The 18,723-nt window shown below is 37.4% G+C and overlaps 1 protein-coding gene across 1 annotated transcript in view; it reads left to right on the top strand.

Moving 5' to 3' along the window:
* KCTD8 (potassium channel tetramerization domain containing 8) overlaps positions 1–17,895 on the top strand; it is a 99,846-nt gene extending 81,951 nt beyond the window's left edge. Inside the window, exon 2 of the mRNA XM_032686318.1 lies at positions 16,581–17,895. Coding sequence (XP_032542209.1) covers positions 16,581–17,041 — 461 coding nt within the window. The 3' untranslated portion in view covers positions 17,042–17,895. The remainder of the gene's footprint in view (positions 1–16,580) is intronic.
* Positions 17,896–18,723: the final 828 nt, after the last annotated feature.

Raw genomic sequence — 18,723 nt, 5'->3', positions numbered from 1 at the left:
TACTTGATGGAGAAGGTACCACGAACATCTGCAAAGCTATTGTGTTATTACCCTTCAAAATCCTCCTTAAACCCCTCTGGTTTTATGCTGCTCATATATATTTTGAGATTAGACAACTCTTGGTCTGAAATAACCAGTCTATCGTGATGAGCGGTTTTGCTGGTTTTTTGTACCTTCACATCTCTCTGTCTCTCCCTATATGTTATTTCTTGTCATGTTTTAACCTGATTTTAACATGTTCAGGCAAAGGTTATCTATTAATTAATGATGATGCAGCCCAGCTACATTGTGCACAATGTAGTCTACTGCTAGAACATAGTCTGCAAGTATTATCTAAGTATTAGTCTTCAAGTATTATCTAAGAAGGGTCTGAAGAAATTCTGCAATTGCTGTTGCAATACCTGTGTGTTTTCAGTTTTTAAGTGTGACCAGTGTGACTGTGCCTTAAATGCTTTTGGTTTTGTCCTGTCAAAAATGTAATTTGTTCTGCAAATACTCAGGATTTCTGTTAAGAACTTTATTGTCTTTACTATACTGTAGTTTTAATCTCTGTAGTTTCACTGTTTCCCAAGGAGAATTCATCTCATGAATTCAACCTTCAGGTATTTTATCTGTTTGTGAGTTTATGTCATATAATCATAATACTTTGTAAGCATATATAACACTTTAATATGCAAATTATTTACAAACTCTTTTGCTTTTTGCAGAGGACAGTATGTTGTGTGCAGAGTGAATTCATTATCCTTTATATACTCAATAATTTTGTTTTTTACTTAAATGTATACCATATAAATATGATTTTGTTTTCAGCATGTGTTTTCAGATTTTCTGTAGCTATCTACTTTGAGTTAATGCTTTGAATTGTTCCATAAGGGTGATCTAAGAATTTGGATCTAAAGATAGTGGGTAATTGGTATGTGTTTACATAGTTTAGAAATGCTGTGCCCCATAAATTTCATATTGTTTTACTGTATTTTTCATATACCCGACCCAAATGATAAAATAGGTGAATGGCACTGCTACACCGTTGAAATGTAAGTCTGAAATGTACTTCATACTGCATACACAGAAATGAGAAAGACTTTGCTGATGACCATCACTGTTACTTATGGAAAGCTTTCAGCAAACATTTCTGGTTTTTTCACAGAATTCTTGCAGATTAAGGCATTTCTGTTATCCCAGGGACCAGCAAGGACAGGCATGAACTCTACAGATATGATCTTGAGTATATCTGGAATTGCTCCCCTCTTAGTGTTTGAATCCTTAGGGTAATTCACTGTGGACCCTTACCCAGTTCCTATAATTCACTGCTAGTTCTCAGTAATCAAAAATAAAATGCAGACTTGATTAAAGTGTGCGTTTCCCTATGTTTTGCACTTGCTTATTGCCTAAAGTGCTATCATAAGTATCATGTAAGCCTGCCAAGATGGCTGATGTCCAACATGTTTATTTAATATGAGACTTTTTCTAAGGCCAAAGCCAGTGCATAGTATTTTGACAACTTTCTACTAGCACGTTTTATACACATTCTATAAACATTAATTTATTTGGCATGTCCTTAGGAAAGTAACCTGTAAAATTGAGAGAACTGGAAGGAAGAAGTGAGGATTTCATATTTTATCTAAAGCGACTGACAATGTAATTGACAAAGTCATATGAGATGATACTAGAAAAATAGAAATAAAAAATATTGAGGAAAAATTGTAATTTAGTATCTGAAATTGAATGGGGAAGCAAGCCACAAAGGTGACATTTGATCCTGTCCCTTTTTTATTGTTTGGGGTTTTTTTCCTGTTACTCATGCTGTTAGAACAAAGTAACTGAAGCCACTGACAATCCCCAAAGAAGAGAGTTCTTACCAATGAGTTATGAATAATCTTCCTTCCAAGACACTGTCAAAGCAAAAATTCCTGAAATTACTGTGTTAATCACTCTTCCTTTGCTTTAATTCATGTTGGAGTTTCTAAGAGAGAAGCAGTGATTTTTGAAGTGACTGAATCCCTGAAGTTCCACTAAAATATGTTTCTGACTGGTAGACTGTATTTGAGATGGCATTTTTTGCATTCCACATATCCTTTTATTGAAAGTAAACTGTATTTGATGAGGACATTATTAAGTCAATATATTTAATGGTTATGTGTGTCAGAAGGTGGCAAGTAATTGCTTCACGTATGTTTCAAATTGCTGTAAACCATCACTGAGAAGTGCAGTCCTTTTCCTTGAATATGCTCTCCCATCCCTCTGTTGCCTGTTGTTCTGGCACAAACATTTATATGGCCACATAGGGAGCCACATCTGACAGCTGAGAATTTTAAATGAATTTAGGAAAAAAGAAATGTGAGTGGTTCAAAGAAGAGTGTTGCTTATCTGAGTGAAAAGACATTGAGCTTCACATTGCCTGAAAGTCTGATTAGAGCGTAGCCAAACACAAACCTGGTGGCTAAAAGACTATTTCACACTTGAGCAGATGCCCAACCAATATTAATATTTACAAAGCAGAAGGCAGCAGCCAGTAATGTGGTTGACAACAGACTGAAATTCCTGATTGACTTACAAATAAATATGTCCTTAGAAGAAAAGGGAAGATGAGAAAAGGGAATGATAATAACCAGCAACCTCAGAGGGATCCCCAGGGAACGGGGCACAGTATCAGGGATAAACAGGGATATAGAAGTCCATATCCTTCCCCAGGCCAACAGCTGTTTTCTTGAAATGTTATCTGAGGATACCAAAATATGATAGGAAATAGAACTGAGCCTCTAAAGCCACAGGTTAAGGGAGATGCATTAGGATGTGTTTCTGTATCATGAAGATGGAGTGATTGTCTTTCTTTTCTGTCACTTGTGCCCTTGTTTTGGGTCTGGCTGAGCTGGAGTTCATTTCCCCATAGTAGCACTCACAGTCCTGTGCTTTGCATTGGTAGCTAGAAGGGTGTTGATAACATACCAGTTTTTTGGCTACTGCTGAGCACAGCATCAGCACTGTAACATTCCTTCCTTAATTGACGGCAAGATCAAGAGGGAGGGGGCACAATTAGGCCAGCTGACCCAAACTGACCAAAGGGATATTCCGTGCCATATGATGTCAGCTCAGATATGAAAGCTAAGGGGGGGCATTCATTTACAATGGTTGCCTGCTAAGAAACCTCTCCACGTGCTGAAGCCCTGCTTCCTGGGATGTGACAGGCCATCACTCACTGATGGGAAGTAGAGAATAAACTTTGTTATTTTCCACTTCACTTTTGCACACGTGCAAGCTTTCCCTTTTGCTTTAGTAAACTGCCTTATCTCAACCTACAAGTCATTTACATCTTATTCTCTCTCCCCTGTCTGGCTGGGGAGTGCTAGAGATTCTTGTTGGGCACCTGGCATCCAGCCAAGGTCAACCTTTAATAGAGCTTTTGCAAGTATGCTGTTAGCTGCTTTTTTTTCTTTCTTTTTGTAACTTAATCCTGCATTTAAGGTGATTACAAGAAAACTTTTAAGAAAGAAAAGCTTTAAGACATTTAACATCCTTGACACTGAGATTCTCTACTAGTACCCAGTACTCTGGGTGTTGAAAGAATAGAAGGTACCTTTGCTACAAGGGCTTGAGTAGAAGACGGATGGATCTGTGACAAGGAACTCTCTTCCACTGATCTTCTCCCAGGCAGCTATCAGTAAGACAAGAGGGCATGGTCTTAAGCTCTGCCAGGGAAGGTTTAGATTAGATATTAGGAAGAAATTCTTTACAGAGAGGGTAATCAGGCATTGGAATGGGCTGCTCAAGGAAGTGGTGGATTCTCCGTCCCTGGAGTTTTTTAAGATGAGAATGGATGTGGCACTTAGTGCCATGGTCTAGTAACTACTGCAGTAGTGGATCAAGGGTTGGACTTGATGATCTCAGAGGTCACTTCCAACCCAGCTGATTCTATGATTCTATGATCAGTGTTAATTAAGTGCCAGTGTTAACTTTCTGCCAGCGCTAGTTTGGGGAAAGAAGCACTGAAATTTTAATGGGGTTTACAAGAGCAGCATGATCCACCTCTGATCACTCCTGTAACTCCTTTTTGTGGTATATTGAGAGTATCACTCTAGATGAGTCTTACTTGGCCAAGTTTATAATTTGGTAGAGTTTAATATCAATTAACTATTTCTTTTAGGGAAATACTGCATCTAATAGGTATCTAATAAGTATTTTTTCATGGGCAGAACAAAATATTTTAGCTCTTAACTGACAACTGCTCAAAAATAACCAGTCAAAAAAGGCAATATCAGAGCTGAGCATGAACATACTTTATGGTTTGCAAATGAATGGCAGGAACATCTACCAGATGTTGCCGAGATGTTACCGAAATACAAACAGTTGCGGCTATTCAGTGTAGCAAGTGAAGTTATGGAAGAAGCATGCTTTTTATGATAGCTCATGTCATGTATACCACTGCATTAATTTCTGAGACTTCCTTCAGGCATTAAAATTATTTTAAGTACCTACATTTTCAGATTTTTGGCAAGGGAAAAATATTTCTGCAGGTGGGGGAAGAACAAATCAACTATTCCACATGTAAAATACATTTGTGTCAAAGTACTTTCATTCTAAAATAACCAAATCCCTCCAATCTGAAGATCAAGTTCAGTTGTACTGCTACTTGTATAATATTTGTATTTTATTGCTATTACTCTGCTGTTAGCAGAGAGTGATATAGCATATGATCACCACTGAAGAATGTGATGACATCTGGATCTTGCTTCAGGAAGAAAATTCTATACTGCTTCAATGAGTCTTGTTTCGTCAAATAACTTAATATACAAAATGTGAAGCATCTGGTTGACTCTGAAAGTTTGTGCTGCCTGCTAGGAACTTGTCAGATAACTTTACAGTATTCCTTTAGCTGGAGTAGACTTTTTAATTTTCCTTCTATGATTTTGCAGAAGACTGTGCAACCTGTTTGCTAAACAGTGTTCTCTTCAAGAGTAATCAGACAGATTGACATCTTTGGCTGCAAAGTACTAACATAGTGATATAATCCCCAAATGGATAAAATCTGTCATGCATAATACACAGGGGGTAGATATTGGCAGTTTTGGTGGTTTCCTGGCTTTGGATCTTTTGATATTGATTCAGTTTGTATCTTATCTATTCCAAACTTTTCATTTTCTTCTCATATGTCCAACAGGGCATTAATGCTATAGCCATCTCTAACTTCAGAAAATAGAAATGTCATCTTCAATGTGTGACTCTGTTTGTAGTTGGATATAAAAACTACTGGCCTTTCCTGTCATCTTTATCTTACCTACCTAGAAAAGACACTTCTCAGAATGACTTCAAATTTTTAAGATTAATATATTTAATAAAAACCTGCAGACTCTTCATTAGTTTTACTGGAACACAACAAATTGCCTGGCAGAATTTTACTCTGTCTCTCCTATTTAAGTACTCTTCGGCCTAGCATGGAACCCAGCTGGTAGAGTAACAAATGAAAGGCACGTGGGTTGGTCATTTGTTCAAAACAAGATTCAGGTGAAATATCTAATGAATTCAAGCTGGGCACAGATGGTTTATTGTGTATCTTCTGTCATTCCAAATAACAACAATAGTTGCCTTTATATATACTAATTAGTCTTTTGATGTCATGAATAATATTAATATTTAAAATACAACTTGACTGGAAAGAAGCAAAGAAATTTTCCTCCTTGATTTATTTCATTCATTCTACTGTGTCCTTTCTAGAAGTTAGTTTAACATCAGGTGGTAGTAAATGTGACAGAAAAATATTTTTATGTCGTGTTCTTTTTTTTTTTTACTTTTGAGACAAAGTACTTATCACTTACAGGCATGTGGTCCTAATCTGAAAGATGAATTTGTTCATTCACTTCAAGTACCACATAACCATTCACACACCATCGAGTTTAACACCATTAAAGGGTAATTTCCCCTGTGGGAGCTATGCCCAATACAGCTGCTGTCGCTACACAGTGTCTTATTATCTTTCCATGGCAGGTAAGGAGGTTTAAATAAAAGGCTTCATCAAGAGTGCAATCACAGACATATTCTTCCTATTGAAATGTGCATGAAATAGCAAATAAACACTCCTAAAATTCTTTCTTAATATTATGAAACATTACCAAGAAGACTTCAGGGTACAGTTCACACTTTGAAATTTTGTGATGGAATCAAAGCATGTGAGATGGGTTTGGCAGTAGAGGAGAGGAAGTATTATGGGGAAATTTGCGTGTTCTATTAAATTCTAAATGTAGTAAAACAATTCCAAATAATCAAAGAGTATATTTTGCCTTTATCTCCATGATTTTTTTTAAAAAAATCTCATAATTTTTTTAGTTTATCTACAATGACTCATTGAACACATTATTATAGGTTCTATATTCTAACAAACTTGATAATTAAGTATATGGTGGAGTTTTCTTTAGAACATAGAATTAATATGTTCTCGTTTAAATATTTGGGGGCTAAAGTATTATTTGCAGTAATTTTGCTTGGCTTCATCTAAAAATGAATTGTCTAGGGATGCCAATAAAAATATGCGTTTTGAGTAAAGTATGTAAAGTTATAGAAGTCATTCTAACTTCCTTTTTTTTTTCTTTAAGAAAAGACAGTATTTTTCACCCTTTCTGTTTTCAGCATTAAATTGCTTTCCTTCTAAGATCATTTTTTACATTCATGCTAGAATGAACAGGCTTTATTTTTTAATTAATTCTATGGAACTTAAGGTCACAGAGTGTGTTGTCTTTGACTTAAATGTGGTCAACAATAAAGTCTTAATTTATTTTTTTTTAATGAATGCAGTTTTGGACCCAGACTCAGCTCAGAATCAGCTTATTAATGAAACCAAACCAGTCTACATGCCCTGTAGATATGAAGTTTTGCCAGAGCATAGGGCATAGTTTATAAAACTGTTTTGATAAAATGTGAGTAACCTAAGTGTTATTTTTCATGTCAAGGAAGCCCTTCTGAGATTCACAAGCCTCTCTGCAGCAGTCTCATTTGCAAGCCAATTTGCTTGGCTTTCTTGAATCATGTAAAATTCAGGTTTTGTTCAAAGCACTGTAGTTGATACGTCAACAGTGCTGGCCTTTTACCCAAGAGTTCAGGACTTAGCAGAGTAATAAATCAAAGCCTCACAGATACTAATTCTCTCCTGTGCCTGAAGGAAGTTAACTTGCTTCTTCCAAATGAATATTTTACCCTGAAGTAATCGAAAGTGAAAGAGACGTTCTTCTCATTTTTTTTGAAGCTATTCTGCTTTGCAGTGACTAAAACCAAGCCTCAGTTGGAGCAAAGAACATGAAAGTGTGAGCATTTGGCTATCCACAGCAATTCATCACTCATCTCAAAGGAGGAAGAAAATAGGAAAGGCTGAATTTCAATCCTCCTTTCTGAAAAATACTTCACTATTATACACTAAGCATTCTTTGGATCAGGCCTTTAATTCAAAAAGTGGTTTGAAATTTTGTACCATATGAGACCCAAATTGGAAACTGAATATATTTTTTTTTTTTACTTGAATCAATTTGAAGCCACACAGCATAAGGATTCCCACATAAAATTTTATACCACAGAAATTTCTATGCTGAACTCTTCAATTTTTCTCATAAGTGCACCGCTTGTCAAGAGCTTGTCAAGGTATTTCTCATATTATACACTTAATTATTAGTATTGATTGTTTAGAATGTTCATAATGGATAAAATTCATCCATGGGCAGAGGGACAGCTGAGGACTGCATGCCACTTAATTCATGTATAGGCCTCCATATTAACCTCAAAATAGACATTTCTTGGGACATGGCCTTCCATCTCTCCTCCTCCTTCCAACCCCCAGAACTAAGTTAGATGTAAATTGCAATACCTAAAATTAGTAGCAAAGTTTCTGTGACAAGCTGTATGGAAATAACTCACATAAACTCTCACTGCTAGATCCAAGCAATGGATTTAGCTTAATTTTGCAGTACATTAAACAGGACAGAGTACAGTGGTCAGGAAGTGCCTTGTAGATTTGCCAGCCCTAAAGCTACAGTTTTAACCTACCACTCTAATGGTAAGAGGCAAGTTGAATCCTGTGCCCGTCTCAGGGATTGAATTCTTGTGTTGAGCCGAGCTCTAAGAACAGGATTTTCTTCTAAAATACCATTATTATGCCACCAAAAATGTCAGGGGTTTAGAGCTATCCTTTTATAGCTTTTAAAAATAATCTTTTTAATAAATAAAGTTAAAGTGAAATTAGACATAAAAGGTAATCATTTACTACTGAAGTGTGATATTAAGTACTCAGACTTCTGGTAATTAAAGTGTTCCCACAGTAGCCATCACTTGTCATCAGATTTCACAGGTGACTTCTCTCTAAGCATTCAGTTTCATGTAATACTTCCAGTCATGGTGGAAGCTAATAAAAACCCTAGATATATTAGATGGATAAGTCCATCATAATGTGAGATTTGATTAGTATTTTTTCTGTGGTTGTAAATTTTATGTATATATAGTTAATATATATAGTTTATATATAGTATAGTTAATTTTACTTAGATTCTTAGGATTAAATCATACAACACAAAAGGTTTCATTTTATATTCACTCTGTATATAATGTCATTTTGAATTAGCAGGTAGAGGAGAAGCTCATTCAGGTGTTTAACTTATTTGTGTCCCAGACTAAAGGTCCTCTGTAGCCTATAAAAATAAGGACTTTTCACTATGCGAAACAACGTGGGGAAAATTTCATTTCATGCAAAATCATGTGAAAATCACATAATGTCAATATTTTCAAGCATGCAAAAATTCTGACTCAAACTGCAAATAATATTGTTGGATTAGAGATCATTTCTTCTGCAGGTACAAATAAAAATAACCCTTTTTCTCATTGCTATTATGTTTCTAAGCCATCCAGTAAAATCAGCCAGTTGAAAACCCTGTTGCCCTCCTGTTTTCATTTTTTAAGAAATCAATTAGAAACATGGGATTTTTTTACTGTTTCAGTATTTTACACCATAATTTTATTAACCATTTTGCTGCAATTTTTAAAGATGTTCTTGCAAGAAACATCTTTTTGAAGATGTTTGTTGAAGTTCTCATAAATAAATTTACTAAAAATTTTTTGCTTATGCAATAATTAGTTTTGTGTATAGCTATATCAGTTCAAAGGAACTGATATAATTAATTGGGTTATTTCATTAATTCAGTAGACTGTATCTAGTAAGGCTGGGGTTTGGGTTTTTCAGTACATTTTAAGAAACAGGAAATTATGAAGATAAAAGACCTGCAAGAACATTGTTTTTGCTAAAATGACATCATAAAAAGACTCAAGATTTTAGGTTTTTATTTAAATCAACTAACAGGCTTTATTTTGTAGTGCTGGCAAGGGGATTGGTAAAACTCAAATCAGTCCACTTTTTTCATGCATATATTCTGAAACAACAGTGAAAGATAGCATCTCTAACAGATTCTATTCTTCTTGATTGAGGTACTACATATAAACACATTTAAAGTTTTTTGTTATGAGTTTTTTTTCAAATGACTGTTTTTATATCAGCTTCAACTCTTATATACATGTCTTGCATCCAGCTATAACTGTGGCACTCCAGAGCTAAGATTTTCTATTTTTCATGTCAACATGGTAGTTACTAAAATAGCTAATCGCAGCAATCTGTGCAAGTGTTCACAACTTCTTTTACATTCTGCAGTAAAAATAAACTGAATTATAAACAAATTATTTCTGAGACACTGTAGGGCTGAGTAGCTCAGTGAGGAAGTTAGTTCATGCAGCTGACACTGTGCATACAAGAAACCGGGCATTTGACCTCGGGAGAGGAGAGAATCGATTTGGGTTGAAAGGGACCTTTAAAGGCCATCTAGTCCAACTCCACCCTGCAATGAGCAAGGATATCTTCAAACAGATCGGGTTGCTTAGGGCCCCGTCCAGCCTGATCTTGAATGTTTCTGGATGGGGTTTCCACCACCTCTCTGGGCAAACTGTTCCAGTGCTTCACCACCCTCATTGCAAAATCTTTCTTCCTTATATCTAGTCTAAATTTACGCTCTTTTAATTTAAAATCATTATTCCTTGTTCCATCACAACAGGTGCTACTAAAAAGCTTCTCCCCATCTTTCTTTTAGGCCCTTTTTAGGTACTGAAAGGCTGCAATAAGGTGTCCCTGGAACCTTCTGTTCTCCAAGCTGTACAACCCCAACTCTCACAGCCTGTCTTCATAGGAGAGGTGGTCGAGCTCTCTAATCATCCTTGTGGCCTCCTCTGGGCTCACTGCAACAGGTCTCTGTGTTAGGGGCGCCAAAGCTGGACCTAGTGCTCCAGGTGGGGTCTCATGAAAGCAGAGCAGAGGAGGAGAATCACCTACCTTGAGCTGCTGGCCACACTGCTTTTGATGTTGGCTTTCTGAGCTATGAACATGTTAAGGTCTGATTACTGAGAGATACCTCTGCCTGAATTAATGTGCAAACAAGTCCATAGGCTTGGACTTGTCAATAATGCGGATTTTATTTAACAGTGAATGTGAGGAAGAGAGATAGAAAATAATGGAAAACGGAGGGGTGAAGGAGGAGGTGAGAGAGATCAAGCAGAAGACAGTCACCAGCCATGGATCCAGCTATGTCCCATTGGTCCTTCTTCACCCTAGGTTTCTTGGTGGAGGGGGTCCTGAGGTCATTCAAAACTTTCCATCATTTATACATTTTAGCAAACAAAGGAATTAATGCTCAATGGCTACACAGTTCTCTTATTCTGTTGGTTAATTGATTCCCTCACTTCTATTGCTAATTAGTCCACATGCTAGGTCTTTCTCTTCTTTTGAGTCAGTGGGTTTCTTGGGTCTGTGGACCTTGAGCTGATGGCCATGATCTCCCCCTGCCAGAATTACATTTTACCCAGCGAGAGCGGATTTCAGTAGAGCGGCTTTCCTCATGGCCTGTAAATTCTGCATTCTTTGTGCCCATAATCAGTGATACATTCTTCGCCCTGAGCTTTGTTAAACTTTCCCTATGTCTGAGATAACACCCGGACAATAATACCACCTTTATCCTATTTCAGTTTCCCACTGTGGGGGCTTATCTTACAGTCCAAGTTCCAGGTATCCCAAAAGGCATATTAAGGAGGGGCTTTGGTGGTCGTTGATGGTCACAGATGCCATCTGTCCCATAACTTGGGGTGACCTTTGTTTCACCAGTGATATGCTCCTTTACACAGTATTCCACAGTGGGAATTTTTGTCTGGATGATTACCCAGGATGCGCTAACCAGATCTCACCTTTACCAGGCCTGGAGTTATCGCCATTCTGTGCTTATGTCATGGCAAAGTCCTTCTGTGGCCTTAACAGTATTTGAGACAGGCAACTGTGCTCTCAGTCCTTACACCACCCTGTAGCTGAAACACTGTCTTCCATGGACTTTTCCTCAGTTCATGGGTTGTCCACGAGGGTGATGAGAGTAGGAGAAAAGACAGAAGCAGCAGAAGCAATAAAATGAGTAATCATACATTGTCCAATAGCTATCCCAATCATTAAAAATGTAAATCCAATTGCAATTAGAGCACACATTGCCAGGTCATGTCCTGTGTCTCATCCACCAGCACTCCCAATGCCTCCTCTTGATCTGTTCATTCCCCAGCCTGCATTGATGTCAGTAATTGCCCTGACCCATGTGCAGCTTGCACTTGGCCTTGTTAAACCTCATGGGATTCCCATGGGCCCCCTTCTCAAGCTTGTCCAGGTCCCTCAGGATGGCATCTCATCCCTCAGGCATGTCAATCACTCCACTCAGCTTGGTGTCATCTGCAAAGTTGCTAAGGGAACACTCGATTCATCTGTAAATCTTATATTTCATCTTTGTCTTCATCTATGTCATGAAGACATTAAACAGTACCGGTCCAATTACAGACCCTTGAGGGACAGCTCTTGTCGCTGATGCCCATATGGATATTGAGCAATTGACCATTGCCCCCTGGATGCAACTGTCAGTCAATTCCTTATCCACCAAACAATCCACCCATCAAATCCATTTATCTCCAGTTTAGAGATAAGGATGTTGTGGGAGACTATGTTAAAGGCCTTAGAAAAGTCCAGATAGATGACAACCATGGGTCTTCCTGTGTCCATTAATATAGTCACTCCATCATAGAAGGCCATGGTTGGTCAGGCAGGATTTGCTCTTGGTGAAGCCAGGTTATGGAGCATTCAGGTTAATTGGATTTGAATATGGTTTCCTTTATTTTAAGGCTGTTGTATTAATATTTAAGAAAATAAATGTGTACAAAAATTGAAATATAGATAAGCATATATATAATAGATAAGCATATAAATATAATGTCCAAATAGTTATTTAGACTGCACTTCATGAGTATCTACAGCAATTTATGTAATGTTTATTTGACTTCCAGAAGTACATGGTTACAATTTTCAACAAACAGTTTTTGGCCAGTGGATGGTTTGCTGTGGTATTCACCATGTTCTGTTGCTGAATGGAGCTCTGTTGCTCAGTTAGTGTTTGTTGAGGAATTCTGAGAGGACTTCTAGTTTCTGTTTTGGCTGTCATAATTGGTAGAAGCAGATTTTCACTTCAGTTTATGAGTTTCTAGATAATTTTCCATGCATATTTTGTAGCAATTGAAAGTGATTCTTTTATCAGTCGGTTCTAAAATCAGTGCAGAGAGCAACACAGTTAGGAATAAATATAGCCAAAGTAAATGTAATTGTGCCTTCCTGATCAGAAAAATATCTTCAAGATGTTCTTTGAGTCTACCAGACTTGGAAGTCTAGTAGCCACCTGTGCTGGTTTTGACTGGAGTAGAGTTAATTTTCTTCCCAGTGGCTGGTGTGGGGCTGTGTTTTGGATTTGTGCTGAACACAGAGTTGATAATAGAGAAATGTTTTTGTTACTGCTGAGCTTAATAGAGCTCACACAGAACCAAGGCCGCCTCTGCTTTTCATACCGCAATGCTGGTGAGGAGATTTGGGGTGCATGGGAAGCTGGGAGGAGACACAGCCAGGAGAGGTGACCCAAACTGACCAAAGGGATATTCCATACCATACCATATGATATCATGCTGAGAATATAAAGTGGGGGGAAGAAGGAGGAAGTGGAGATGTTTGGAGTTATGGTGTTTGTTTTCCTAAGTAACCATTATGCATGACAGGATCCTGCTTTCCTGGGGATGGCTGAACACCTGCCTGCTCATGGGAAGCAGTGCATGAATTCTTTGGTTTCCTTCTTGCATGTGTGCTTTTGCTTTCCCTATTAAACTGTCTTTACCTCAACCCACGAATTTTGTAGCTTTTACTTTTCCAATTCTCACCCCAATCATGCTGGTGGGGGAGTGAGTGAGCGGCTGTGTGGGGCTTGGTAGCTGCATGGGGTTAAACCATGACACTACCATAGTAGAGCTGGTAAGCCCAGAAAAAGGGCCAGTTCACTTTTTGACTTTCTAAGAGACATGTAGCCATTTAAGAACATTAAAGGAAAAAGAAGAACTGAGAAGATTAATGTCTACTGGAGCTGCCTGGAGGAGAAGTGCTACCTGGGTTTTGAAGAACTAGGCAGTAGAGAGGGCAACTGGATGTATCTTTGAAGAGGAGAATGAGCTGGAGAGGAACAAGATACAGTGACTCAATTCCAACTTCTCTAAGATGAGGAACCAGCAGCAGGTGGGAGATCCCAGAAGGGGCGGGAGCGGAAGAGACAGGTTGTAAATCAGTGATTTTTTTAGTGTCATATGTGGACTTGGCAGTGTAAGGGTAATAGTTAGACTTGATCTATAAGGTCTTCTCCAACCTATGTGCACGGTGGAGTGAATATGCTTTCTCTGTGTTTTTAAGAACTATTCTGCACTCCTGGAAAATGAGTAGTTTCAGGTAGACTGAACTGTTTGAATATCTCTAGTGTTCTTCTGAAATGGCTGAGGAGGTACAGAGGAGAATGTGGCAGCATAGAGGGCATGTTTTCTGAATTAGAAATATAGCTAAATTTATCTGGTAATCCATGATGTTGAAAATTAAACAAATCTTTTGAGGATTCTTTCCTATGTATTTAAAAATTCTTTTGTGTTTCAGTAGGCAGAAAATATTGTGAGAAAAACCTCCCCTCTAGCAGAACTGTTGCTTCTGTTAATAACACACTACTGAGAAAGCAGTGCAGAGGCATATAAAGAATTCTTTGTGAGGGAGGATTTGTTAATTTTTAAAAGGAGAGGTGTGGGAGAAACTTGTATTTGGATTAAAGTAATTCTGAATTTAGGCAATTCGGTGAAGCATATAGAGCTCAGTGATGTAAGGTACTGAACCTCAGGGCTGTGATCCAAAAAAGCATTTAAATACCTGCCTATTGTCACACTGCTGAATAATCTTATAGCAGAAAATGGATTTTTTTTATATTCTTGAAGGTGTGAAGTGCTTTTTTGAAATTGATCCTTAGTTGATCCATTGCAGATTTTAGCCCATGAAAAGCAAGGAATACCAATAAAGAATTAAGTATAATGAGACCAACAGGAAATAATATCTTGATGTATGAAGTTATGGAAAAAAAAAATGGGCAGGAAAGAGAGTTGAAGTCTACAGAATATTGCTATCAGAAAACTTTAGTTTCTTAGTCTTAGAGTGGGCTGTTATATTTGAAGAAACCAAGATTGTAAACTAGATTAGATATTGATGTTAATCATGTTATGGAAAATCAGAGTGATGATACTGAAATCACTGTCTGATTAACTACTCACTTCTATAATTGCATGCTGCAAAGCCAGAGTAGTTCCATAATGCCAGCTGACTGTCAATTTAGCATATTCATATAATAGTTTGAGGCATGAAATGCCAGATACAACAATAGAAGGAAGTCATGTAAATCTATTTAAGAAGGTGAACATATTTCTGGAAGAGAAGGAGGAGGGAAATCGCTGAAGCCATGTGTTAAATATTTGGATTGAATATAATGAAGTAGAAAACTGCTTGTGTTTTTCATTCTGCATAATGTATACAAGCCCTGATGGATTGTTACCTCTCATTGACTCTTGGTTATTCATGGGTTTCTCTAGATGGACTACAGAAACATGACATGGCATCCTGGGATGCTGGCTAAAACAAAAGTAAAGCAGGTTGTTCAGTGCTGCTGTTGTTAGATTATTCTTTATTTTCCTTTGTGTTTTACTTTGTTTTGTTTTCCTCTGTGTCTCATAAAATATTTCAATCTTCTTAGATTCCTTTGAATCATAGAACTACACTGTCAAAAAGACACTGGAGTGTTCACATTGCTTCTGCATTCTTTATAATTGTAATTGTATTTCTAATTTGTAATTCTGAACAAAATACTAAGTCAGTCAAAAATCTCCTGCCAACTCTGTCCCAATGACTCAAGGTAGAGCTGTCATACCCTGACTTTTGGTCTAGCCAAAGGCAGCTAACTGATGCTAGTAGTGTCTGGGTAAACTATAAGATATTTAGATACCTAACCTATTTGGACACTTTTAGGATTTGTAGCAAGCACACAACTCCCATTGAAGCCCCATTGTACATTTTCATTTATATATTTAAACATCTTTGAAATGTTTCCCTTTGGTCTGATCCAACACCTCTTGAAATCTGTAGATATTTCTGTCAGCTCAAGGTAGTGTCCTAATTAAGATTGTGACGTTTATGTGATGTCAGCATAGCATAATTTCACTTCACATCTGGAGTGTTGAAATAAAGCTTCAAAAATGAAAATGCTTGCACAGATTTAGCGGCTACCACCCAATTTTCACATTCATTTTGCTTAAGACTTCAAAGCAAAAATGATATATGGAGAGAATAACAGCCTAGACTTGATTTTCAGGCATGTGAAGTGCTGAGCAGTGCCTGCCAAGAGGCTGGCAGGCTGCTCTACCAGCCATGACAGAGTGCCTCTGTACCCATAACTTCATAACCTGCTTTTCCCTGCCACCTTGTGCAGTAAGAGGTGTCTGGCTAAATTCTGAGCTTGCACCAAGGCAAGTCTGGGATAACAACTGACAGTAAGAAGTGTGGTGAAAACACTGTAGGATACAAAAAAAAAGCCTAAAGACTGTCAACAGTGAGTGATCACTCTTATTCAAGGTTTGATACTCCTTTTTTGGTCCAGGGCTTCTGCAGAGTTGACATCTGCAGAGAATAGTATCAGTAGACTGTTCAGGAGCTTCCAAAAAAAAAAATTAATCTAAGCCCTTGCAATATTTTTATTCAAGTGAAGACCATGCAAATTGTACAGTAGTATTCCCCTAATACGCCAAAATCTAATTTATCATAATAAACTTCATGCAGTATAATAGCAAACTAGTTTGTTTAAACTTACCAGCAAGGATTTCCACTGCAGCTAATCCATGAGCATTATGCACACTTCATTACCTGGATTCTCAGACAGGCAGTGAAGTTATTCTTTCTGTAAACATTTTTAGGAGTAAGAATTTTGAGGACCAGACCTTCAACTTGTGTATTAGTTGGGTATAGTTCTTTTACCTACAACGAAATGCTACCAATTTATGCCAGCCAAGACCCTGAATCACATTTTTCTAAATGGTATCTGATCAGTTTTCTGTGTAAACCAGTGCTTGCTTAATACTTTTTCTCTCCTGCCTTGTATTAGGGCCCCCCCAGCGAACCATTTCCCCAAAACAAGACCATGAAGAAAGAAAACATGACAAAGTCTTGGACAAGGGCAGTGAAAGTGGGACTTCCTGTAATGAGTTGTCCACCTCAAGCTGTGACAGCCACTCGGAAGCCAGCACCCCTCAAGAAAACGCCACCAGCACTCAACCATCCACAGCCCACCAGCCAAATACTCTGACTTTGGATCGTCCATCTAAGAAGGCCCCAGTACAGTGGATGCCACCTCCAGACAAACGCAGGAACAGTGAACTCTTTCAAACTCTCATTAGCAAGTCCAGAGAAACAAATCTTTCCAAAAAGAAGATGTGTGAGAAGCTGAGTGTTGAGGAAGAAATGAGAAAATGTATCCAAGATTTTAAAAAAATCCACATTCCAGATTACTTTCCAGAGCGCAAACGTCCCTGGCAATCTGAACTCTTACAGAAATATGGGTTATAGTGATCAGCTCTTTCATGACGTATCTCTGGGGCATTTGATGTTTATTACGTTGCCACTAACTTACTGATATCCTCCTTCTGGCCAACTCTGCCACCAGAGCTATTCCTGCTGCTTATTTCTTTCTGTGAACAGTGGATGTTGGATAGTACATGTTTTTCTTTAAAAATATATATAAAAAGATAGAAACTTAAAAAATGCAAGAGGCATCTCATCTAAACCACTTCATAATAGCAAAGAAAAAAGTGCATGGTCAAGAAAGTTGGTTTTCTAACTGTAGTCAGTTGGGCTTCATTATTGTTTTGGAACTTACCAAATAAAAGTCTCAATCATCAGTTAACACCTCATTTTATGTCACCAATAAAGATGACTCAGACTTACTAAGGATGAAGAGAAACAGGGTTTAAAATTCAATTGATCAGATTTTGGAACTAATTCTCAACATTCTCTCAATGTTAATGCAATAAAGCAAATACCTATTTTGCATGAGCACAATGTTACAAATAAATCACACAAGAACAAGAGGTTGTCTGTTGCTTGGAGAACTATTTGTTTGATACCAAGCCTATAAACGTAAAACGTCTAAGGGATTGAATTTACTTTCTTCTGGACCTGTGATTTTTTTGTGTGTACAGTGTTCTGTATGTAAGGATGGTGTAAATATGCCTTATATTGTTTTATTATTGCACCAATAATGTTCATCTATTAGTGCTTGTCAGGGTTATTTCTGTGAAATGCAAATTTACGGCAGATTGTGAAAACTGGTTTGATGGTCTGAAAGTTTTTATGTTAATCGCTAAAAATGGAGAAAAATAAAAGAGACTTTAATGTATTTATTAAAAGAACCATCTGGTAGATTTTTTGGCTATTGTTATCTCTTTTAAAAGTAGAATCAAGCTAATTGTTACTTTCTGTTTAATGTTTCATAACTACTCTGCTGAAAAAAAAATCAAAACAAAAAACATTTCAAATGAGGGAAAAAAATTTAGGGTAGTGCCGTTTAATTGGAACCGCCATAGAGATTCTCCAGGAGGAAGAGAGTTAAACTAAGAAGCAGCAGGGACTGAATTGAAAAACTGAGTGGTTTTACTGACAGAGAGGAAAGCAGTTCCAATTTGACAAGTTCACGAGAAGTCAGCTTAGAAATAGAAGATTTAAAATATCACAGCAGAGTTTGGTATACTGACAAATGAAAAGTTTCTGTGAATAGCCAACTCTGTGACAAACCTGTTATCTCAACCATGATACAGGAAAATAAATACCTTTCTCATTACAAGAGAACCAAGAAGACAACTGTGGTTTGGACAACTATAGCTGAAATGGGTAAGGACCACTGAAGTTTGCAAGAAAGCTGCTGAGTTCTTACGGACTTGAAATTATTACTGAGCACACAGAAGTACACGAACACATTTAGAAGGGTTCATCACCATACATGTTCTGTAGCAGGAACTGCACAGTTGTGTCAGAAGAGGTGTTTTACATGTTATGGTAATTTTAACTCATTTAGCTAAAGTAAAAAGGACATGTTGTATTATAACTTCCAGGGTTATTCCTGATACCTGTATTACTTTTCAGTCCTCTAAGAGACCACTTTAAGAAAACTTCCAATAGTAGCTTAGCAACTTCATTCACTCTTTCTTTTCTTAACCTATCTAGTTCTAATTGTTCTCCTATTCAGTTAATCA

This window comes from Chiroxiphia lanceolata, chromosome 4 (assembly GCF_009829145.1).
Source record: "Chiroxiphia lanceolata isolate bChiLan1 chromosome 4, bChiLan1.pri, whole genome shotgun sequence".
NCBI classification, from domain to species: Eukaryota; Metazoa; Chordata; class Aves; order Passeriformes; family Pipridae; genus Chiroxiphia; species Chiroxiphia lanceolata.
Note: the sequence above shows the minus strand (reverse complement) of the source record. Positions and strands in the feature narration are given on the sequence as shown.